This window comes from Tamandua tetradactyla, chromosome 23 (assembly GCF_023851605.1).
Source record: "Tamandua tetradactyla isolate mTamTet1 chromosome 23, mTamTet1.pri, whole genome shotgun sequence".
Lineage (NCBI taxonomy): Eukaryota > Metazoa > Chordata > Mammalia > Pilosa > Myrmecophagidae > Tamandua > Tamandua tetradactyla.
In genome coordinates, this window is record NC_135349.1 from 7,988,897 (window position 1) to 8,012,674 (window position 23,778).

Consider the following 23,778-nt stretch of genomic DNA (forward strand, 5'->3'; position numbering starts at 1 on the left):
ACCGAGGAATTCAGCACCGGCCCCCTGCCAGCCTGTGAAATCAGCCAAATGTGAGCCAACCACACCCTCCCGGGGGGACCTGGGGGCAGCCCACCCTCGCGTCTGCACAGCCCGCCCCCCGCCGCCGCTGCCGGCTCCACCTGCTCCCAGGGCAGCCCCGCGTAGCCCCACGTGGCCGGCCCTGTCTTCCGCCCCTGAGCTGGGTGCCCACCCCATCTGTCCACGTGCTGGGTGCGCGGCCATCCCCAGCTGTTTGGGGCGGGGCTCCCTCCCTCACCAGGCAGCGGGATCCGCAAGCCCCAGCGGGGCCACCCTGCCATCCACCGGGGGGCACAGCGACCTTTCCCAACCTCTGCACTCGACGTTTGCTCTTCCATCGCCCGGAATGTTCTTCTCCCAGCTCCCTCCCGTCCTTCAGGTCTCACCTCAAACGCCATCTGTCCAAGGAGGTCTCCTCCCGACCACTGGCCACTTCTATCCCAACCTCCTATCTCCTTCCCAGCACACCAGTCACTCCCAATGACTGTCACGGTTCCTTTCTCATTTACTTATTTTCCACCCCGGAGTATGAGCTGCCTCAGGGCAGGAGACCTGTGTGCCTGCTCCCTGCTTGCTGCGCGCATGGCAGACTACAAGAGAGAATCATCAAATGAAGGAATAGATTCGTGTCTTTATCAAATGAGCACTCCAAGGTTGTAAAAAAAAGCTCTATTGTGGGAAGCACGGCAACTGAGGAAGCGGGGCAAGTTTAAACTCACCTTGATAAACCAACCACTGTACCTGGCTGATGCTGCCTGAACTACTCAGCACCAGTTTTAGAGTCATCGTCAGTGCCCACAGGCAGGACAGACAAAGCTGACGATGTAATTTGTGATTTTAGTGCAAAACTAGCAATTCCTTTTAAAGCATCTATAGGGAAGCAGAGATTCTGGGAGAGTCTCCTGAGATACGTGGGTGATTTTTTTTTCTTCTGGCCATCCTAAAACCCAAGCTTACCAGGGTGTTTGTTTTGACATCAAAAGAGGGGATTTGCTCAGAGTACCAGGAAGCAGGGATCACTAAGGTAAGCAACAACAAAAAAGGCTCTGGAAAGTGCAGGGTGAAGGAAATTTCCTCTCAGGCCTCGGGAAGACATGGTCAGTTGTCACCCCCTCTGCTGCCTTGCCCCACGCCCTCTCCATTTACACCGGGCAAGCGCCCCGACCCTGGAGCAATCTCATCCCCAACCCCATCTCCTGCCATCCCCTCCACAGACAAGCCAGAACTGGAAAGTCTCCTCTTCACAGAGCACACAGCCTAGAGCATCGCTGGTACGTCGGGAGCTAGAATATCCAAGAAATAACAGCAACTCTTCTCTTGCACACAAGAAAACAATAAGGAAGCTCATTCAGTTCCCAAGAGGAGCGGGATGAATGTTTGGGAAACATACATCTTTGTTAGGAGAAACACAAATTTTGCTTGCACCTCTAGGTCCGGGCTATTCCCCTACCTCGCCCACGTCCTCCGCTCCTCATGCTTTCTCCTGACACTGGACAGCCCAGCATCTCTCTACTGCAGAGGACGTGACATTCTGACTCCTGAGAAAGAAATTTCCTGCTTCTCCTCTGAGGAAGAAGTTCCAACGTGACCCGCACGAGACAATATTCATATTGCCCACAGCCTCCGCTGTGGCAACAGCGGGTCCTGGAATCAGCCTCCAAACCAAGAAATGCTACGCCTTTGTCTACCCCTCCTTGTTCCTTCATGGCTCAGACCTCCATCTCTGACTCTTTGAGCTGCACACTACGTCCCCCCAAAACCCCACTTTCAACATCCTCTCGTTTCCTCACCTGACACCACCTGCAACCCCCCTGGCACGTTCATCAGCAAACACAGCCCGCAGGTATTTCAGATGCTGGTGGAAGCCCCTGACGACAAGACTCTGGAGAACCGATGTGCTCCTGGGCGACCCCAGAGCAGGGGTGCAGGCTGGCTGCTTTCACTCTGGGCTGAGGCTCCTCCAGCCTACCTGTCAGAAATCCAATGTCTTCTGTGGGACCTGAAGGCGAGGTGGGACCAAGGTGTTTTCTCCCATTCTCATCACCCCTTTTCAGACTTTAGCTACTTGACAACTGGGGTTGGGTTGAAACAGTGTTTTACACAGATGTGCACACATCTCCCACTCATGCCACTGCTCCAGTCAGGGCTGCATACGCCAGTGCAGCATCTAATTCAAAGAGCCCTGGACCAGGAATGTCAAACTCCCTGTGCAAATCGACATTCCCCTCTTCCTGCACCTCACTTCCAGGAAGCAAAAGTGTTTTCTACCTGGGAGGCTGATAACCTCTATGGAGCATTCTTAAACTCACAGCTGGCAGAGGGAGGGAGGAAACCTGTGTGGCCCACCTCAAAGGGACCTGAAGCCCACTTGGAATATGGCTCCTCCCCATCTCCTACCCCCCAGTCGCCCCAAACATGCTGCCTCTTCCTTCCACATTTTAGTCTGTTCTGTTTTGCTTTATCTTCCTCAGGTGGAGTGGTTAAGTTCATCATAACCCTGCAGTGCAGAGCCCGACGTCTCCGGGTCCTCCTGCCTTCTCTCCTTTATGCGTTTATCTGCACACTCCATTCCCGCGCACACATTAAGCCTCTTGCCTGTTCATATGGGATCGGCCTCTGCCCCCCACCGCGTGGCCTAAGCTCTCTTCCTGGCATGCACAGGAGCCAGGGCGAGCAGCCTCAGAAGCCGTGACGATGGAGACACGCTGTCACCTACCGCCCTATCCTTTCTGTCTCCGCTTAGGAAATCTCTAAAGCTGCGACACTTCAGTTTGCAGGGGCCTGAGCAATCCCTTGGAGAATCTGCTGAATGGTGCTGACCCATCTGAGATGCCATGGCTACTGGCCACATCCTCTCAGCTCTTGCTCTGCCTGTGCCAGCCGCACCTGCCACTCTACCCCAGGGACTTCTCTGGTGCAAAGTGAGGTTTATCTGAGACATCACAGAATTATAAAGATGCCTCAGAGGCAAGACTGTGCGATCACGAGAGTCATGGAAACGGAGAGTTACGTCCCAGACATCTGCATTTTAGTTTTGGAAATGAATCCATTCAAATATATGGTGATGGCTGCCACAGTTGAATGCTCTGTTTTCTCTTTGCCCGTGCTGTCTGGTTACTTCAAACCTACCATGTGTGAGGCACGAGGCTGAGGGTCCCATGGTGAATGAGACAGAGCCAGCCCCTGCCCTTGCAGCATGGGCACACTTGCAGATGGGTGTCCATTAGCCTACCTTGGTGGCAAGCAACATACACCAGCTGGTGAAATTAAGCCCATGCCTGCTCCCGCCATAAAAAGGACTTCATTGGAAAATGATCAGTAGGTCACAGATTCAAAGGGAAAAGTGTTTCTGAGGGGTAGACACCAGGGCAGCACGGGGGATGCATCAGCAGTAGAGGATCGATGCTCTCTCAACACAGTGTCACTCAGACAAATGGGCTCCAGCCACGGTCGTTTGTGGCTTCCCACAGTTGTTCGGCAACACGTGCACAGCCCAGGGAGAGGTGGGCCAGGCTCGCGCAGGCCATATTGGCGCTCCATGGCTGGTGGAGCACCTTGCAGTTCTTCTGAAACTCCTCACAAAGAAGGAGAGCCCCTCCAGCCAACACGATGAGCAGTCTCACCACCCTCCCCCTCTCTGCATGGGACATGACTCCCAGGGGTGTGGACCTTCCTGGCAACGTGGGACAGAGATCCTGGAATGAGCTGAGAGTCAGCATCAAGGGACTGAGAAAAACCCTAGAACGAGCTGAGAATTAACATCAAGGGATTGAGAGAAAATTCTTGACCAAAAGGGGGAAGAGTAAAATGAGACAAAGTGTCAATAGCTGAGAGATTCCAAACAGAGAGGTTATCCTGGAGGTTATTCTTACGCATTAAGTAGATATCACCTTGTTGTTCAAGATGTAGTGGAGAGGCTGGAGGGAACTGCCTGAAAATGTAGAGCTGTGTTCCAGTAGCCATGTTTCTTGATGATGATTGAACAATGATATAGCTTTCACAATGAGACTCTGTGAATGTGAAAACCTTGTGTCTGATGCTCCTTTTAGCTACTATATCAAAAGAAGAGTAGAACATATGGAATAAAAATAAATAATGGGGGAACAAATGTTAAAATACAGTTTGAAATGCAAGTGGTAAATGAAAGCGAGGGGTAAGGGGTATGGTATATATAGTCTTTTTTTCTCTATTATCATTTTATTTCTTTTTCTGTTGTCTTTTTATTTCTTTTTCTAAATCGATGCAAATGTACTACGAAATGATGAATATGCAACTATGTGATGATATTAAGAATTACTGATTGTATATGTAGAGTGGAATGATATCTAAATGTTTTGCTTGTTAATTTTTTTTAATTAATGAAAAAAAGTTTAAAAAAAAAAAAAGAAGAGCCTTTCTCATGATGAAAGAGAGAAAGGAGTCTAGGGCATTATAACATTCTACTGTGACAGGACACAACCAAGTGAAGAACCAGTGGTCATAAATGCGGTAAAATAAGATCAATCCCTTGATGAAAAAGTATAGCATAGGGACAGCTTCAGAGTCTAGAATTAGGGAAAAGGAGGGGGAGAAGTTAGCCAGGCAAAGAAGCCTTGAGCCTTTGGGGACTTGAAAGCTTTTTCATGGGTCATGGAAGGGGTAGTTGGGGGACGTGTAAGAGATGAGCTGGAGGTGGTGTGACAATTGGGATTTATAGAGCTGGATGAGTGGTTTGTACTTTAGCCAAAGGAATATGGGCAACGTTGAAGGTTTTAAGCAAGAAGTTATGTGATTACATTTGGGTGTGGTGCTCAAAAAACAGGTCTGAACCAGAGATTCCCATCTGGGATCAGGAGCATACATTGATTCCTTGTTAAATGTGAGACAGAAAGTAAACGACAGGAGCTCCCTTCTGAGGAGCTCCTAGAACTTTGGAAATGGGGATCTTCTGCTTCGCTATGAACTTCCAAAAGGCTCTGACCTACAAGTCATACTGGATGAAAAGTGAATCTAAATCTAGCCTCCCCTTTGCCGTAATGTATTTATTTGCTCCATTTCTGCAGTTCTCATCCAATACTCCTAGCTCTTACCTGCTCTGGTTCAAAGACTCATGTTTGGCTTCAAACTTCAACTCACAGGGCCTTCTTAAGGCACAACTCAGAAAACTGATGACAAAAGAATGCTTCCTTGACAAAATGTGTCCATCCGGAGTACTTTCCGGCTGCAAGAGATAACATGCTTGACTAAAGCTTTTGCTTAAACATTAAGAAGTGTTTTTTCTCACATGGTTCCTGATCAGCTCTGAGCCAGCTTCTCTATGATTTTGGGGGCTGCCCCGTACTGGTCCCAAAATGATGGTAGCAAGTTTTAGGATCATGTTCACAAAAACTCTGTTCAAAGCCAAGAAGCAAGGAAAGGGTGGGTAGGTAAGGTAACAACCAAATGGTCTTCTTCCTCCCCAAATGTCAAACTTTTCCTATGGAGGGAAACCTTCCTCCAGAACACCCCCTTACCCCTACCCGACAAACTCTTCTTTATATCTCAGCAGCTCTGTGTATACCATAGGATGAAACCTTTCTTCTTGAGATCAGCAGTTTTCTGTCAATTCCTGAAAACGTATAAGGTAGCTTTATAGCAAAAACAAAAGAGGAAGGAAAGGCATGTTCTCTTGGTAGCTGAACCAACTGTGCCCGTTATACTTGGAAAAGCATATAATATAACACATGCACACACGAAACCGACTCTATTTACGGGGACTTCCCAATAATGCTAGGAATAAAACCAAATGCTTATTTCACTATTCTTCAATACTACTCTGGAAGTTCTAACTAATTCCTTAAGACAAGGGAGAGTCAGAAGCTGAAATATTAAAAGCAATGAAATTAATACCACTTATTAAAAGATGATATGCTTTCCTAAAAGGAAAACCCAAGAAAACCAATGGCAAATTCACTAACTACATAAGCGTTTTCAGAAATGTGGATGGCAAATAAATATGTGAAAATCAATAGATTTTCTACATGCTGTCAATAAACAAGAAATAGTAAAAATAAAAGCAACATACTAACAATACCACTGAAAAGAAGACAATACCTAGGAATGAATGGGCCTTCTCCTCAGGGTTCATGAGGCTCTGGTGTCCTATTTAGATAGGCTATTCCTTTGTAACCAAGGATATTTAGTTCTGATATTGGCATCTTCGCTTTTAGGAACCCAAGTGAGATGCTCAAGTAGGCCTCCTGCCTCATCTCAAAGGTACCTGCCACCCAGGCTGTCTCCCTGCCCAGGCATTGCTCAGGCCAGGGGTGAGGTGAGGACTAGGCAACCAAAGGAGGCCAACTTGCAGTGGCTTGAGAAGCAATGGTGACATAAGTATTGGCCATAGCCAGTGTTGACCTTTTTCCCAAAAGTTCTGCTGAGAAGTGAAGACAAGAGAAGAGTGGTAACTGGAAGAGGACTAAAGAACACAGGATGTTTGGAAGCAAAGGCGGAAAGGTTAGGCAGATAACCGGGGGCCCAAACCTTCAGGTGATAGGCCCCTCTACATCCTGGGATCTCTTTCCAGCCATCCTCTCCTGGTCATCCCTTCCGTGCAGCCTTCCCTGGCCCTGTGCAGGCTCCAAGAGTAACTGTCTAGCTCATCCCTTTCTCGGGACACCATGATTCTGTGGCATTCATAAGCAGCAGGGCTGCCTCCTATTGCAATGCTTTTTCCTCCTGACCAAGAATATCCGAAATGAAAAAGAAGTGGGTGGTGGCAGGAGGCAGGCCCTGGGGTAGAATAGGAACTCTGGTGGGCACCAGGGTGAGAACTTCTCTGAACTTTTACCTGTGGACCAAAGACCCTGCTCAGGCTTCCCGGTGAGCAACCAGCGAGGAGGGAGGAGGAAGCCCAGGGCAGGATGGTTAGAGGGGACCCTGGGGGTAGTTTCTCAATTTTGTCTCTCTTTCCATTGAGTTGATTATTTGACTTTCTTCCATGTTCCTCCAGCTTTTTACTCTCCCCAAGATGAATCGAATTTCCATTCTTACATTCTGGGTGTCTTTGCTATTTGTCAATTTCATCCAGATCTAGATGATTTGTTCATATCTGATCACATCTGAGCTTGAATTTCTTTTATGGTCCCTATACATATTAAATAGATGATACTTCCCATTGCGTTTTTAGGCACTAAGCAGATGTATTCCAAATTTTTCATCTTTTTTGTTTTGTTATATAAAAGTGTTTCCAGAGATAAGCTCTCTCTGAGTTCCTGTGCCATTGAACGCTCTCTTTAATGACACGGTCACATTCTAGTGGGACCTTATTTTCTCCCTTGACCCATCCTGGAATGGAAACAGATCTTCCAAGTCTCAAGGATTGCCATCATCAAGGCGGTATCTCCTACCACCTGTCCCCTGTAGGTGGCCCTAAGGCCAGGTGACCGCGCAGCCTGTGAGCAGTGTGAGATGTCAACAGGCACGGACCTCTGGGACGACCTGGGTCCCTTGCACAACCTAAAGAGGGAGTCATTTCTGCAGTTCTTCCTTGGGAACTGCACGGCACAAAAGACCATCCCCATCGCATATGGGAGGGAGAAGGAGGGCAGCTGATAGGACTCAGGCCAGATGATTCCCACAGCCCTGGGAGCCACTAAAGTTCCATCAATCACTTGTGATAACCCTTTTTCTCTGCCCATAACAGGATATGTGGCCGGTTCCTGCGGCGGCGGCTGGCTGAGGAGAGCCGGTCCTCCACCCCTGTGGGTCTCCTGCTTCCTGTGCTCCTGGGATTCAGTGTCTCCCTGCTGGCTGCCGCTGGGCCCAGGGTCTACGGCGATGAGCAGAGTGAATTCGAGTGTAACACCCAGCAGCCAGGTTGCAAGGCCATCTGCTTGGATGCCATGCGCCCGCTGTCCCCGCTGCGCTTCTGGGCCTTCCAGGTCACCCTCATGGCCGTGCCCAGCGCCCTCTACTTGGCTTTTACCCTGTGGTCTGGATCACGTGGTCTGGCATTGGGAAGAACCAGGAAAGGCGAAGGAGGAGGAGGAGGCCCTGATCCTGGAAGGGGAGAGGAGAAGAGATGCTGCCGGAAGCCGCAGGCTACTCTGGGCCTATGTGGCACAGCTGGGGGCTCGACTCGTCCTGGAGGGGGCAACCCTGGGGCTGCAGTACCATCCCTATGGGGTCCATGTGCCCGTTGTATTTGGCTGCCTTAGAATGCCCTGCCCCCATAGGGTAACCTGCATCTTACCCCGCTCCTCTGAGAAGTCCATCTTCCTAAAGACCACGTTTGGGTCAGTGGGCTCTGTCTCTCCTTTTCTCTTTTGGAGCTTGTGCTCCTGGGCCAGGAAAGTTGGTCTAGGGACCAGGGGAACTCCCTAGGTGTTTCTTTGCTCGCCAGCCACACTCCTTTACACAGGAGCACAGAGAGCGTCCACCAGCCATTCTAGCCCCTCTGCCTGGCCAGCCTTGTGCCTCCCTGGAGACCATGTGCCCAGGCCCCATGAGTAGGGGAACATCGCAGACCCAATCCTCTGGCAGTGGACGTGACCAGGTGAATGGAAACCTTCACCCAATGGGCCAAACCACTTCTCTCCCTGGGGACTCAGGATGTGGGATCAACAATGCCGCCATCTATGCTGGGTGCATGAGCAGGAAAGAGAGGCGAGAGAGAAGAATGGAACAGATGAATAGGAGAAACTTGAAATGGAGCTTGCAGGCCCAGGCAAAGACAGACACACAGACAGAGGTGGAACAGTAACAAAGGTGCCTGTCTTGGCTGCTGAATGCTCTCCAATTTCTGGTCCCTTTGCCCCAAAGCCTGACCTTCCCTTCCTGGGTAGCATGACATGCTTGTGTCCATTTAAATAAATGTCCCTATTTGCTCTCAGCACCTTGTCTTGGTTCTCGCTTCTTGTTCCCAGTTCCTGAAAATGAATGCCACTGGTAAACTGTGAGGCGGCAAGCAAAAAAAAAAAAAAAAAAAAAGCCACGGAACCAGGTGCAGTATCCTGACTTGTAGCGCGAAGTGAGGACAAACAAGCATTGTGAGGGAAGTGGGACAAACCTTTGGTAGGGGAAGCAATCACTCTGCTGTCACCTGAGTCTTGTGAAGCCCAGACAACATGCCCTTGCAATGACAGACTTTGCTCTTCAGAACTCAAAGCTATCAGAGCAATCCTGTCCCTCACTGGAGGTTTAACTAAACCACAGTAAGAAAAGACCTCCTCCATCTGCTGCCTTGTTTTACTTAGGCACAGGCAACTTCCCATCTGCTTGGAAAGGAATGATAATTGCGATGGGGATGAAGAGGCTTTGGAGGAGAGCTGAGCCCCCCATTTCCCCTGCAGTGCACCTCCTGCCTGTAGACGCAATGGTCACACCCCTGGCCAGCCTGCCTTGTGTGTCTTGCCAGCAAGGCCTTTGGTTGGGTGTTTTTCCTTTTATCTCACTGTCAGGGGTGAGACCCATCCTGGCACTCTCATTGGCCTGTGGAATCACCTCCCCTTGGCTGGGCTCAGAGCCAATCCAATCCTGTAACTACACCTGGCTCTAGCTCCAGGGCGCCTGCTCTGAGTTCCAGGACCCAGAGAAGCCCAGGACCTTCTGGCCAGGCACGATGGGGACGCTGGTGCCGGTCCTGCTGTGCCTGACGCTCCTCTTGGGTTCCACGGTCCCCGAGGAGACCGACATCCGTGAGTGGGCAGAGCGAGGGGGTGGGTTCTGGAGTATGGACAGGAAGGAAAAGAACAGGATAGAGGGGTTGAGAGAAGGGCCCCGTGCCGCTTCAGTTCCCCTAAGTACGTAGGAATGCATAGCCGAGCTGGTCAACTAACTCAGCTCACACACTTCTAGAAACATTCAGGGAGACTTTGGATCAAGTGAAATAAGACCTTAAAGAATCTGTGCTCTAAAACCCTTACTTTAATATCACATATCGACCTTTATGTCTATGTGTGTGCGTGTATGCATGTATAAATATGTATATATATATATATATATATATATATTCATGGATACAGATTTTTTTAAAAAAACTTAGTTTATTGATTTAAAAAAAAGAAAAGAAATATGGCAGAAACCAGTGAGGTGAAACAACCTGTGTGGAGTCGAGTTTAAACATACAAGCATCTCTGTCAATACAGAGGTTCAATTTCTTTTACACACTTTAACTAGGGTTATGTTAGTTTAATGGGTCGAACATAATTTATATACTTACTTTGCTTCTCATTTGAAGTCCCCCTTTTTTTCTGAAGATGAAGCTCTGACTTGCACTTGACTGTGAGCACTTTCAGAGAAGACTTAGAGTAAAACAGTGTAACTGATAAGGAAAGTTGTTTGATTCTGTGACTTATGACATCTTAAAAATAATTAAAACCATGCCTAGCAACGCAATATTGTTGTCTAATATCATGCAGATCAGTAACCGGCAGAAGGTTAGAAAATCTCTTTTTACTTTTATAACATTGTTTAAACATTTTTATGCAATGTATATCAAATGAAAGTAACTACTTTTAGTATTTCATCTGTTACAAGGTGAAAGAATAAATTTTCTGTGATTCTCCAGCAGCCCCCTGGAAAATCTCAAAGACAGTTTGAAATAAAAGTCATTCCTCAGCATTTGACCTCAAATTGAGTATTATGTAAACCAGGAAAAAGGTCACTAGGAAACAATATTAGGTTCCTTGTTTAACTAAAGTTAAGGAAAAAACTCAGCCCTTTTAAAAATGAAAAAACTTGAAAAAAAAAAAAGTGACAAAGCTTGATTTTCCTGACCATGGACAAGATAAAATCAACATAAAGTACAAGAAGTCATTCTGATAAAGCATAAACGTTTTGCCTTTTACACTGATTACTTAGATAAAATGTTTTGTAACTTTTTACTAAAAACAGGCCAATAACCCAAGAAGACTTTGTTTCTTTCCAAGAGAAAAAAATAAATTTTAGTTTGCATCAATATATTTGATACTAAGGCTTTAATATTTTTATAGAGTCATAAATCTTACCCTAGTTTGGCCAGAAAAAATAAATGACCTTTTCCTCAAATCTTCTGCAACTTTCTATATCTATTCAGGTTTTGTCCTACAATTTCCTCTTTCTTATTCTATAACAACCAGTCATTTAGGACAAAATTGCTTTCTTTTTCTTTTAATAAAAATACATCCTTTATGTTTTAGATACTTAAGTTACCACAATGATTCCAGAAACTGCTTTCAAGCAAATATAACATACAATTACCATCAAAATCAAACCTACCAGAATAATGTTAAATACATAAAGCACTTCAGTCAATGCATTTTTTAACCAGTAATATAAAATCTTTAATAAGGATTGATGGGTAGTTAGGGCAACATGGTAGAAAGGGGGTGTGGAATTTAGTTCATCCTCGAGAGCAACTAGTAGTCAGGAACAATCTGGAGCAACTCTTTGGGGGACATCCGTGACTAGACACACATAGTATACCAGTCTGGAACTGGTGGGGGGCTGAAAGCACCTTGCAGAACTGTAAGCAAAGCCCTCACATTGTGGAGGCACCCTTCCCCACAGGCATGGTAGACTGTGTTGGAGTTACTTCCCCAAGGAAAGGAAAAAAGAAGTCTCTACTAGGAACAAGGAAAGAGAGCTCAAGCAAGTGGCAATTGTGGTTTTAATGAACAAATCTGTGCTGCTGAATACAAGCTCTGAGGACAGATACCCAGAATAGGCTTGAAAGGAACCCTGAGGTCTCTTCCAGTAGAAAGGAGGTGAGTCTGATAGAAAAAAAAAAGGAGGCTTTTGGAGTCAGCCAAGCTCATAATTCTGCAAAAGCACTGTGCCCCAAGAAAAGGGGCAAATAGAGCCAGGTACCAACACCAGCTTTTGACTAGCAAACCCTGGGGGCTAGGGGCTGGCTCTGAAAAGGGATTTCTTATTTATTTTAACTATTCTAAATAGCTCATTAGAGAAACCCTCAGGCATTTTCAATTGTCAGCATTGACCCAGGCAAGGATGGAATTAAGTTAGGTCTGAGAGACAAAGTAACTACCCATGTGAAGGAGATAATTCCCTAAAGGCATATCTTTCCCAAGAAAATGGAGGTGGATGGGCCCAGTTCAAGTGGTGGGCCTCATTCAGAGAATTCAGACTCCTGGGGCTGGAAAACAGGAATAGCTTAAGCCTCCCTTCTACCTCAGCCTCTGTCTCAACCACGCCCCTGGCAGGGAGGGTCTGCTGAGAATTAAAGGCACCCCACCACTTTATGCCAGTAGGGAGCTGTGGGCTGACAATCCCCACCAGCTGGGGGAGATAGAAAAATCACAGCCTGCAGAGGATTCACAGGAAGGTCTGACAATCTGCTGGGTCTCATCTTTAGGGAAACAAGATACTGATTACACCCTCCTCCTGAGACCTGGGCCTGTCTTGCCTGGGAGAAATCTGATTGGGGTCAATCATATCTTGGGACACCTGCCTCAAAAAAAGTTTCCATAGAGGCAGGGCAAGAACCAGAAAAACAAGAGCTGAAAAATTCTGATCAGTTAAACAGAAGCGATGCTAGAGGTCTAGAGTAAGTCGAACTGAATGCCAAAGAACAGAAAGAGAACAAAGTCAACCAACAAGAAAGCACTAGGGAAAAGAGTGAAAGCAACTTTCAGAATAAACTAATCAAGGAAATCAGATGCCTAGACTTTAGCAAAAAAAAATACGAGTCAAACTAGGAAGAATGAAAATATGGCCAAAAGGAACAAACACTTCAAATGAGTTTCAGGAGTTGAAACAATTAATAAAGCTATGCAAACAAGCATGCTAAATCAAATCAGCAAGCTGATGAAAGATATGGCAAAAGAGGTGAATGACATAAAGAAGGCTCTGGGCAACCATAAAGAAGAACTCTAAAGCTTGAAAAAACAAATAGCAGAACTTATGGGAACGAAAGGTGAAACAGAAGAGATGAAACACATAATAGAGACTTACAAGAACAGATTTGAAGAGGTAAAAGAAAGGACTAGTAAACTAGAGGACAGGACATCTCAAATCCTATCCACAAAAGAACAGGTAGGTAAAATAATGGAAAAATATGAGCAGGGTTCAGGGAATTGAATGACAATATGAAGCACACAAATATATGTGTTATGGATGTTCCAGAGGAGAAGAGAAGGGAAAAAGGACAGAAAGAATAACGCAGGAAATAATCACTGAAAATTTCCCACCTCTCATGAAAAACATAAAATTACAGATCCAAGAAATGCAGCATATCCCAACAGAATAGATCTCAATAGACCTACTCCAAAACACTTACTAATCAGATCATCAAGTGTCAAAGACAAAGAGAGGGTTCTGAAAACAGCAAGAGAAAAGTGATCCATCACATATAAAGGAGCTCAATAAGACTATGTGTGGATTTTTCAGTGGAAACCATGGTGGTGAGAAGGCAGTGGTATGATATATTTAAGATACTGAAAGAAAAAAACTGCCACCAAGAATTCTATCTCCAGCAAAACTGTCCTTCAAAAATGAGGGAGAGTTTGAAATATTTTCAGACAAACAGACACTGAGAGAAATTATGAAAAAGAGAGCTGCTCTACAACAAATAATAAAGGTAGCACTACAAGCAGATAGGAAAAGTCAGGAGAGAGAGGTTTGAAGAAGAGTGTAGAAGAGAAGGCTATTAGTAAGGGTACAGAATAAAGTCATGAAGGATGCAAAAATGTTGCATGCTTTAAACCTTGAGGACATTGCGTCGAGTGAAATTAGCCAAAACAAAAGGACAGATACCATATGGTCTCACTAATATGAACTAACATTAATGAGCTAATTTTGAGAGTTAAAGATGAGAACAAAGGTTGTCAGGAGATAGAAAGAAGGTAGAGATTGGGCATTTGATGCTGAACAAGTCCAGAATGTTCAACAGACTGATTATAAGGATCCAGAAATGGATAGCACAACAGTATTTTATGGCAGCACAATAATGTAGGTACCCTGAAAGAAGCTGAGTGTGAGTACAGTTGAAGGAGGAGAGTTGGGAGAATGTATGACACTAGAAGGAAAGAAAGAGGATAAAGACTAGGACGGAATAACTTAGAGAAGCCTGGGGCGGACAACGATGGTGATTAAATATGCAAATTAAAGCACGTTTCTGCACGAAGAGCAAAGGAATGTTAACATTGCAAGGTGTTGAAAACAGATGGTATATAGGGAAAAAATACAATCAATGCAAACTCGGGTCTAAAGTTAACGATAACACTATAATATGCTTCCATTGACTGTAACAAAGGCAATATGCCAAAACTAAATGTTCTTAAGCAGGGAATATGAGGGAGGAGTATGGGATTCTTCGTGGAAGAAAGAAAAATGTCCTCATACAGATTTTTTTTGGTGAAGTCACAGCTATGGGATCTTACTGGAAACCATTGATTTTTTTTACTTAGGTTGGAATGTATGACGTGTGAATAAAAACTTCCTAGGAAGTTAACTCTAGGGAAAGATAATGAAGGCACAGGGCTAAAAGAAGTACATGCAGGAATGTGCATTGCTAACAAAGTTGGAAAAATTGTGGGCTATTGGAAAATGTGAAAACATTGCTATGTTACAGGATCTTAATGCACCTATATGGAAGTTGAAAAACATTATCTTCCTATGCACCAGGAAGAGGAAACAAGGTAGTACAGACTCAAAAGGGTCTCTAAAATGTCTTCCCCAGAACAACAGTAGAGCCCTTTCTCTCCAGTGAGCCTGTGCTGGTATGAGGTTGACGGCAGAGGACAGAGAGCTGGAGAACCCAAGGCCCCTGTGACAGGGTCTTTCCTTCTCAGGCCTCTGTAGTCTCAGTACAGCGCTCCTGGCTAGACCCCACAACTCAAAGTCCCCTCTTCTTTTGCAGGCCCTAACTATCTGACCTTCCAATTCACTGCGCGGTCCAGGTCTACAGAAGGCTCCCCCAGTTTTCAGACAAATGTCTACCTCAACGACCTGGCGTTCTTCCACTATAATAGCAAAAGCAGGCACGCTAAACCCCTGAGGCCCTGGAGTGACATGAAAGGAACAGGGAACTGGAGAGAGGAGACCCGCATTCAGATCGACAAGGAGAAATTCTTCATGGGAATGCTGGAAGAAATCATGGACTACTACAACGACAGAGGTCAGTGGACTGAGGACTGAGGGGTGGAGGTCCTAGCTCCAGAGGGAAAGGGGTCAGCAGGAGGGAAGCAGTCCCTACCCAAAGGAGGAACAGGAGATGCAAGTAGAAATCCACAGACATTCCTGCATTCCCCTCCCCCCCACCCACAACTCATCTACTTTCCTCCAGCCCCATCAGCCACCCCAACCTCACTCCACCTCAACGCCCACCGGAAGCCATGTCAGAGTCAGGCCCACTGTGACCTCTCAGCTCCACTCCACACCTGTCTGGGGTGGCACCCATTTAGAAGGTGTCAGGCTCTCCATTATCCAGGCATGTTGGATGGAAAGTGCTTCAGCCTTGGAGTCTTTAAATCAAGTGAACTCTAGGCTCTAGCTGTTTGACAGTGAACAAGTTGATTACTGGGCTTATTGGAAAAACTGGAGCACTGAGACTGCCTCCCTCAGCTGTCATGAGAATGTAACTGAATGCAAGTAATTTCTGTAAATTCCATGTGGGTTGGAAGAGTCTGTCTTCAGATCCCCAGTGACCCTATGGCTCAGAACTTTTGGCGTCAGTAATACTTTCTAAATAGAAGTTTGTTGAATGAACAGAGAGAAAGCACCTAGCGCCAATCATGACCCCATCTCGGTGCTTAGTAAGTGTCAGATTCAAAACCACAGGCTGTTGGAGTCGCATGAGGGACAGGCACAGAAGAGGCCATGTGTCCTTGTGGTGGAACTGGCCAGGGAGAGAGCCAGGCAGAGCCTCGGGTCGGGTGTCCTCCAGGCAGTTGTTCTTTCTCCTGGACCACGCTGTCTGTCCCCGCTGCTGGCCCCCCAGGGCAGCCAGTCCCAGGCCTGGTGAAGTGCTGATGTGAAATCATTACAGGGAGGGCACAAAAAGGTGGCCTTCTGAGCACAAAACTGCCCAAGAAGCTACATGGATTGTGTATCCCAATGAGATAAGATTTCCAAAGGAGGCAACAGAAATCAAAAGGATGTGGCAAGGGATGCCATGCTTAGGAAAATGACTGGGGAAGACCCTGGAAGAAATTTGATCAGCTGGAATAGAAATGGTGATGTAATTATGAGTAAAGAGGGTAAAAGGATAAAGAGAAGGAGATAGGGTATTACACAATGATAGGAGCCAGAGTTTACTGAGCATTTACTATGGGTCTAGAGTACGCATTTACGCTCTCATGCTCACAATACCCCTCTCCAGCAGGTACATTTGCTTTTCCCATTTCACAGAGGAGGATTTGAAGTACAGAGGGTTTAACGGCTCAAGTTCATGCAACAAGCAAGGGGCCGGGGATGGAGGGAAATCTGGGATTTGAGCCTGATGAGCCCGAGTCTGGGAGCTCTGGAAATACCATTCAGTGGTATTAGGAAAACACCTACTTTTATGAAATAAAAATGAAGAGCTTGTGTCTCCCTGCCCCAGAAGGGTCAAATTCTGAGAGTTGGTGCTAATGGAGGAGGGAGGTGGAGCTTTAGAGATTTGAGATAAAGAAAGCAAATAATAACTAAATGGGGGGGAGTGATCACATTATGGTAACAACACAGAATTGCCAGAATAGAAGACATTCCCATCCTTCATATAAAAACAAAACTAATATCTATTTAACTTAAAAGTCCCTTTGTTCTGGTTGCGTTGGGATCGTAAGAACTCACAGTACAGTCAAACAAACAGTTTTGTTCAATGAAATGGAACAGAATGGCTAGAGGTCTGTCCAGCATCTATAACTCTCTTAAGTCCCAAGCTGGAAAGAATATATTTCAGAGCAGACTGGCTTACAACACTAAACCAGACAGAGTTTTCCCTCTCTGTCTATTGCCAAGATAAAGGGATGGCATACATAGATTTCAAAACTCCTTCCTCCTATGAAATTGCAAATTCGGTGGGGGAACAAGCTGCTGTCAGCCTGATGACTTCTTGTGGGGTTGGGGGTGGATACAGGGTCTCACACCTTACAGGGATTGCTCATCTGTGATGTCTGGAATAACACAAAGAATGGACTACTGTGGAAGTATGGCTATGATGGACAGGACTTCATGGAGTTCATCACCACATACCCGGAATGGTACGTCATGGACCCAGCTGCCGAACCTATCAAGAAGAAGTGGGAGGAAATTGAAGGAAATACGAAGCAGACCCTTGAATATCTGGAGGAGGAGTGCCCAAAGATGCTGCAGAGGTACCTAGAGCACAGCAGTTCTCCCCTGGACCAACAAGGTACCCACTGGTTCCTATACCACTCTCCCCAACACTGGGCTGAAAAAGACCAAGGTGATCTCTGGCTGGAGAGCTCACACTGCTCCCATCCATCCCTGGAAATCCCTTCCTCCCTTCAGCTTTGCTACTAGGATTCATTCCCTTACTGGAAGGATAAAATATGGGGTTCATAAGCTCAATACCACAATTGAATGGGAGGACTTCCCTAAATGCTACCCAATTTACAGATGAGGAAGTGGGGGTCGGAGAAGATAGTTAAGACTGTCCATCAGAGGCATAACTAGGACCCAAAGTCCATATTTCAAATCACAAACCCCACAGTCATTTCCCTATAGAATTCTGCATCACTGGCTGGGCTGTGGAGGGAAGGCAGGTGTGTTGTACATCTGTCCCAAAAGATAAAAATGAGCAAATGTGAGCAGGATTGCTTGCCACAAGTTCAGTCTTTTAAGAAGTAATGAGGATGAGATTTGAAGGATAAGGTAGGGAAGGGGCGGATGGACAGAGCCTCAGGTAGAACTCAGAGGCTGGACTGAGGCAGGGGGAAGGGAGCATCAAAGCCCGCTAGGAGGTGTGGCAAACAAACAGAAAAGTCTGTAGCAGCATCCACAACTGGTAGCCATCAGAAGTCTACACTTGGGGTGGGGCATGGCAAAGAGTGACCACAAACATTCCCTTTTCCAACAGGGAGGCTCAGGGGATGCCTCAGCCTTCCTCGTTCTCCATAAAGGTTTCTTGGAGGAAGCAGAGACAGAGCTGAGAGTAAACCCTCTGCAGATCACAGAAACCCAGGGAGTCAGGGATAGGAAGAGATACAAGCAAGGAGAAGGCCACCTCAAGCCCTCACTATCCACGCTCTCTCCCTTCACAGATCCTCCCTCTGTGTTGCTCACCAGTCATGTGGTTGCAGGAGAAAACAGGACCCTCAAGTGCCTGGCCTATGGCTTCTACCCACCAGATATGGATCTGCGCTGGACTCTAGCTGGTGAAGCTCAAGAATCACAATCATGGGGAGATAGTCTTCCCAGTGGAGATGGCACTTACCAGATGTGGGTGGTGATAGAAGTCCCAATCCAAGGCAGAGGGCCCTACTCCTGCCAGGTGGAGCACAGCAGCCTGGCTGAGCCCCTCACTGTGCAGTGGGATGAGGCACAGAAAGCTCCAGGCTAAGGTCACTCCTGCATTCAGCCCCAGGACAAAAAAGGTTGAAATCACAAGGTCTTGCCTGCTAATTATATCTCCACACGCTTCCATTGTTAACATTCTCCAACATATAATTTCTCACATTTCCATTTTCTTCCCTTGACAAGGGTTTCTCTCACCCTCGTCCTTCCCAAATGGTGTCCAAGTGTAGTTAAGCTGTCTTCAGGTTCTCTTCGGGCCACAGAAGCAATGTTCCAGGGCCATCTGATCCGAGATGTCCCCTGAGGGGAGAGCATTGTTCAGATGTCATAGCATAAAAAAACATACATCTTTTTCTTTTCTTTTTTAAACACAAATGTTTACGGTGTTTGCTTTATGCATACTGGGCTAATAAGCCATGGAGGTCCAGTAGAACAAAGCACACACGTGGCCATGGCCCCTCTACCCATGAGATTCTAGAACTCTGCAACCTCTTAACACAAAACCAAACCTCTTCTGTTCCTCAGTTCCTCTCAGCCCTGCTTGGTTTGGGGAGGCACCGCCCTCCGCCCCAGCTCCTCATCCTTTCCCACACCCTGTTGCACTCAGGACCACACAACCTGAATGGCTTATTTCGGAGGCTTCAATCTCCTCAGGAATATCTATTCCCAGGAAGCAAGAATTGGCCCTTCCTGGAAGTTCCTGGACTTCCTTCAAATCCATTTTATGCCGAGTCACCCACAAGTCACAGGTTCAAACCCAGACGCCCGAGCAGAAACCTCGCATCTGGCCTTCTGTTCCACTCACCCTAAGCCTTAACCACCTACGACTGTGTTCTTCCTCCATGAGTGACAAGGACCTCCTCTACACCCTGTCTTCATCCTTCCTCCACCAGATCCCCCAAAAGTCTAGTTTCCAAGCCAAGTTCCTAAGGAAATCACTCACAGTCTTCAGAATTCTGAGCCAGCCATCTTATCTTTCCTGAAGGCTGAAATTTGAAGGCTGAATCTTTGCTTTTGATACTTTGGATCCAATCTGAAAATCAAAGCTGAGATATGGTTTCTTTAGTCTACCTAAAATCCACATTCCCTTCCTCCGGGGTCAAAAACAATTTTTTAAAAAAGATTCGTCTGTGAATGGTGGGAATGCTGCAGGGAAGAAAAACCAAAATAGTCACAAGGGAAAAACGAGCAATGGATACGCCAAAACTTCATATTGTGACACTTTGAACAAACAGAAGGTGATATTTAAGAGGATAAAATTTCAGATCAATGAGGAACTCTAAAGTCATGTTGACAAGTCAACGTGAACCAGCCAAGGCTAAGGCAGGGAGAGAATGTGAGATGAGCTTCTAGGACAGGAGAGATGGGAAGAGCTGGAAGAATGAGGGACGCACAGAAAACAGGAAGCCAGGTGAGGAGTGGGAAAAGAGGGGTGGGGCACAGAGCCACTGATACCCAGAGAAATCTTCCTGGAGGGAATGCGGTCAGAATAGGCCCCAGGAACACTCCAAGGGGAGGTAGGAAGAAAGTTCCTGACAAGTTCTGAAGTGAAGGCTGTAAAGACGTCACCAGGCAGATGACATGAGAGAAGGCTGGGTCATGGGCATCAACTGGGCACACGGGCCATACATACCCTTCCTCAATCCAAGAAGAAAAAAGGGGTCCAAGATAATCAAACGTGGGTCTTGTCATGGTCACATCCTGCCTGCACTGCTGGAAACCACAAAGTACCAAGGATAGATCCTCCATCAAGTAGGGCCAACTTCAAATGCAATTTGAGGATGCCGCGTGCTGGGAGAGCCTCATAACCACAAATTATCTCCTTCTTTAATGATTCCTCAGTTCCTCAGTACCACCTTATTTCTCCTGAAGGACTCCTCTGTGATTAGCTCACCAGACGCACTAGAGAGATGGAGTGCATTCAATTAGGCAGGAACTTCCAACTAGGACTTATACCCCTTCCCCAGTTCATCAACTTGACTGAGCTCTGCTTTTCCACACTCATGTCCCACTAGAGATCTCTGTTCCCAACAAATGGAATTTATTGTTCATCAGACGCATTTCATATTTTCTTTCCATTGCCTTTGCTTTTATATATGATTGATTCAAAAAGTTTATACTGTGTTTATTTTATGCTTACTACCCTAATAAACCCTAGAGATCCAGTAGAACAAGGCATATGCATGCATGCAGTTTATCCCACTTCTGCTTATTGAAGCAATAGCCACTGTTCTAGGTCCAGCTCTGATCTCACCTCTGACGACCCTTTCCTGGGTCACCAACTCCAACATGTGCTGTTCAGTGCTGAGATTTCTTTCCGTCTGAAGTATCAGCCAAGTTGTCAAGGAAGCGGTGGCATTGGAGTGAAGCCAAACTTCCTGCCACCTAAGGATGGTATGAAAAAAAACCTAAAGAAAAGGAACAGAAGGGAGGAGGGAATGGGAGAAAAAGTAGGGAAGGCACAGGAAGATGGCAGAATAGGAGAAGGAGAGCTAACTTCTCCATCATGGAATAACTAGAGAAAAGGCAGAAAATGACTGGGACAGCAGTTCCAGGTTTTGGGCGGCCAGAGAAGACTTTCTACCTTATAAAGGGGGGACCTGGATGAAAAAGCAGAGAAAAGGACAGAGTCTATTTAATCGCGGCCGCTTCTCAGGCTGGCTGCTACATGCCTGCTGGGATAGAGGAGGGATCTGCTGCACGCTCCCGCATTTCCATCCCCACAACCACTGGAGCCTCATCTCCTAGTCCCACAGATGGGAGCTCCTGTGTGGGAACTCGGGAATCAGCAGACTTGTTTTAGCCACACGCAGAGACCTTGCTGCGGTGCGCAGTGCCTACACCCCAACCCTGAGTCAGGCCTCCCTGGGCGTCTGGCTTGGGAAAAGAATGAGGGGGCCGTCCCTTGGGAGGAGAGGAAAGGCAGAGCAGAGCAGAGCCGATCCGACAGTTAGCAGGCTAGAGACAGACTCGGTGTTCCGCTGCTGGTATACTTTCTCCCGCGGTTCTCATGGCGGGCATGGGTAGAGAGGCAGGGACAAGGGAGAGAGCCACATGGAAGCACCAAGTCGCCCACACCAGTCGCCCACGGGTACACATCAGGCCCGGATCTTCTGGGCCGCCAAATAACGGGGCATTTCCGAACTGGCTGAGGGCTGGGGAAGGTGAAACTGTCACACTCATCCTGGGAATCACCAGACCCATCATGCCCTCCAGCAGATTCTTGGCTGAGGAGCACAGCACTTACGCAGACCCCCATGATTGGCAGCTTCCTGCTCCATTGACTGGATTTTCACCTGGTTCGGACCCCGCCCAGAGGGCTGCTGCAGTCGGGGAAATGCAGGTTTGATGGGAAGAGGTGGCCCAAGAGCCACTTGAATCTCCTCTAGGATACCTTGGCCTTGGAATTAATGATAAACCAAGTGCCAAAGGAGCCCTTCAGTATAAACCGAAGCCAGTATAAAATCTTAGGTGAGCAAGGGAAATCGCCGTTCAAAAGAACCCTATCAAAATAATCAAATGGGAAGCAATCAGCACAAAATAACAAAGAACATGAAGATGGAAGAACATAAAAAATATAATCAAATTTTGAAATATGGATAAAAGATAAACAAATAATAGATGGGTTAAGGGGTAAAAAAAAAAAAGTGGGTAGATGAAATACTAGTGGTCAATGAGAGGGAGGGGTAAGAGGTATGGGAGGTATGAGTCTTTTCTTTTTTCTTTTTATTTCCGTTTCTGGAGTGATGCAAATGTTCTATAAATCATTATGATGATGAGCATACAGCTGTGTGATGATATTGTGAGCCACTGATGGTACGCCATGTATGGACTGTATGTGTGTTAATATTTGCCAATAAAAATGTGTTTTAAAAAAAGAAGACACTAGGAGAGCCTAAAGGAGAATTTGAAAGAGTACATAGAAAAATAGCAGATCTTATGGAAATGAAAGATACCGTAAATCAAATTTAAAATATGCTAGAGACACACAACAGCAGATTTTAAGAAGTAGAAGAAAGAATAAGTGAACTAGAGGACAGAGAAATTGAGTGTGAATGCACAAAAGAACAAATGATGAAAACAATGGAAAAATTTCAACTAGATATCAGGGAAATGATGAACAACCTGAAGGGAAAACTGTGAAAATCATTGGTGTCCCAGAAGAAAAGAGAAGAGTAAAGCTCTTGGAAGAGTATTTTAGGAGATAACTGGGAAAACTTCCTGTTTGGGTTTGTTAAAAGCTTCCAGAATGCAATAAACCAGAAATGGAATGGCTTTTAAAGGGGGAATTTATTAAGTTAGGAGTTTACATATCTAAGGCCATAAAAATGTCCAAACTAAGGCACCCAGAGAAAGATAACTTGACTCAAAGAAGACTGATGTCAGTCACACAGTCACATGGGAAGGCACCTGGGTGGCATGAGCAGGTCCTTGTTCCTCGTTCTGTTGCTTCCAGCTTCTGATGCCAATGGTTTCCTGCCTGTTTGTGGGTCTTCCCTTAGCTCCTCTGGGGTAAAACTCTGGCGCCCGAACAGGGACCGAGGAGCAGCCGCCATCTCATTTGCACCCTCCAGACCTTCGGAGACACACTAGGACTATCCGAACCAGGGTAAGCACCAGACTCTCTCGCGAAATAAAGCCGTCCTAGTCCTTCTCTTAGAGAGTTCGCGGTTATCATCCCTCTCTTTGAGAACGCGGAGCAGTCCACCTAAATTCATCATGGGACAATCCCTATCGAAAAGTCAGGTCCCCCAAGTGAGACCGCTGGCCGCTCTGCTAAATACCCATAGGTGTAAAGTTTCAGCCCGGCAGCTGCAAGTTTATTGGGACCTCCTGCTGCCGTTTAACCCCTGGCTGCTAACGAGTCCGCTTTGGACTCCAGCTACCTACAATCAACTCATTGCCAGGGTCACAGACGAAATGGAGCATGAAGGCAAGCGTTTTCCTCCGGAGCTTCTCCCCACGCTAATCACCATTCGCTGTTGCCTTCAAGGCTCCTTGCCCCCCACTGATGGCCGGCCGAAACCAACTAAAAGCGTCACTACAGCAGCCGCTGCAGAGACGCAGTCCGGCTCTAAGTCGGAGCCCGACTCCGACGCTGAGTCCCTCCTCGAACAGCTTGAGGAACGCCTCGAAAGGCACCCGCCCCTACAGGACTATGGCGGAGAGCCTCAGGGCGGATAAACTAACTCCACCCTTCCGCCTTCTTCCCCATCATCCGAACCGGAAAAGGGCCGTAGCCTTTATCCCGCCCTCCCGGAGGAAGTGGAGGCGGGACGTCCTGTCCCCTCCTCCCTACCCTCCGGCCCTCCCCCGGCTGCC

At 46.7% G+C, this 23,778-nt stretch overlaps 1 protein-coding gene and 1 pseudogene across 1 annotated transcript; both read left to right on the forward strand.

The window, feature by feature from the left end:
• LOC143666658 (gap junction gamma-3 protein pseudogene) lies at positions 1-8,450 on the forward strand (annotated as a pseudogene).
• A 1,108-nt stretch (positions 8,451-9,558) lies between these two features.
• On the forward strand, positions 9,559-20,571 carry LOC143667000 (zinc-alpha-2-glycoprotein-like). Its single transcript, XM_077140703.1, has 4 exons — positions 9,559-9,695; positions 14,858-15,115; positions 17,057-17,332; positions 18,204-20,571. Exons 1-4 carry the CDS (start codon positions 9,620-9,622, stop codon positions 18,500-18,502), a joined length of 909 nt encoding a protein of 302 aa, XP_076996818.1. The 5' UTR covers positions 9,559-9,619; the 3' UTR covers positions 18,503-20,571.
• The last annotated feature ends 3,207 nt before the right edge of the window (positions 20,572-23,778 follow it).

Excerpts from the sequence above, each read along its gene's own strand:
- LOC143667000 (XM_077140703.1), top strand. The coding sequence starts at position 9,620 with ATGGGGACGCTGGTGCCGGTCCTGCTGTGCCTGACGCTCCTCTTGGGT. Across the intron at positions 9,696-14,857 it reads CCCCGAGGAGACCGACATCC|GCCCTAACTATCTGACCTTC; the intron begins GTGAGTGGGCAG and ends CTTCTTTTGCAG. Across the intron at positions 15,116-17,056 it reads GGACTACTACAACGACAGAG|GGTCTCACACCTTACAGGGA; the intron begins GTCAGTGGACTG and ends GGGTGGATACAG.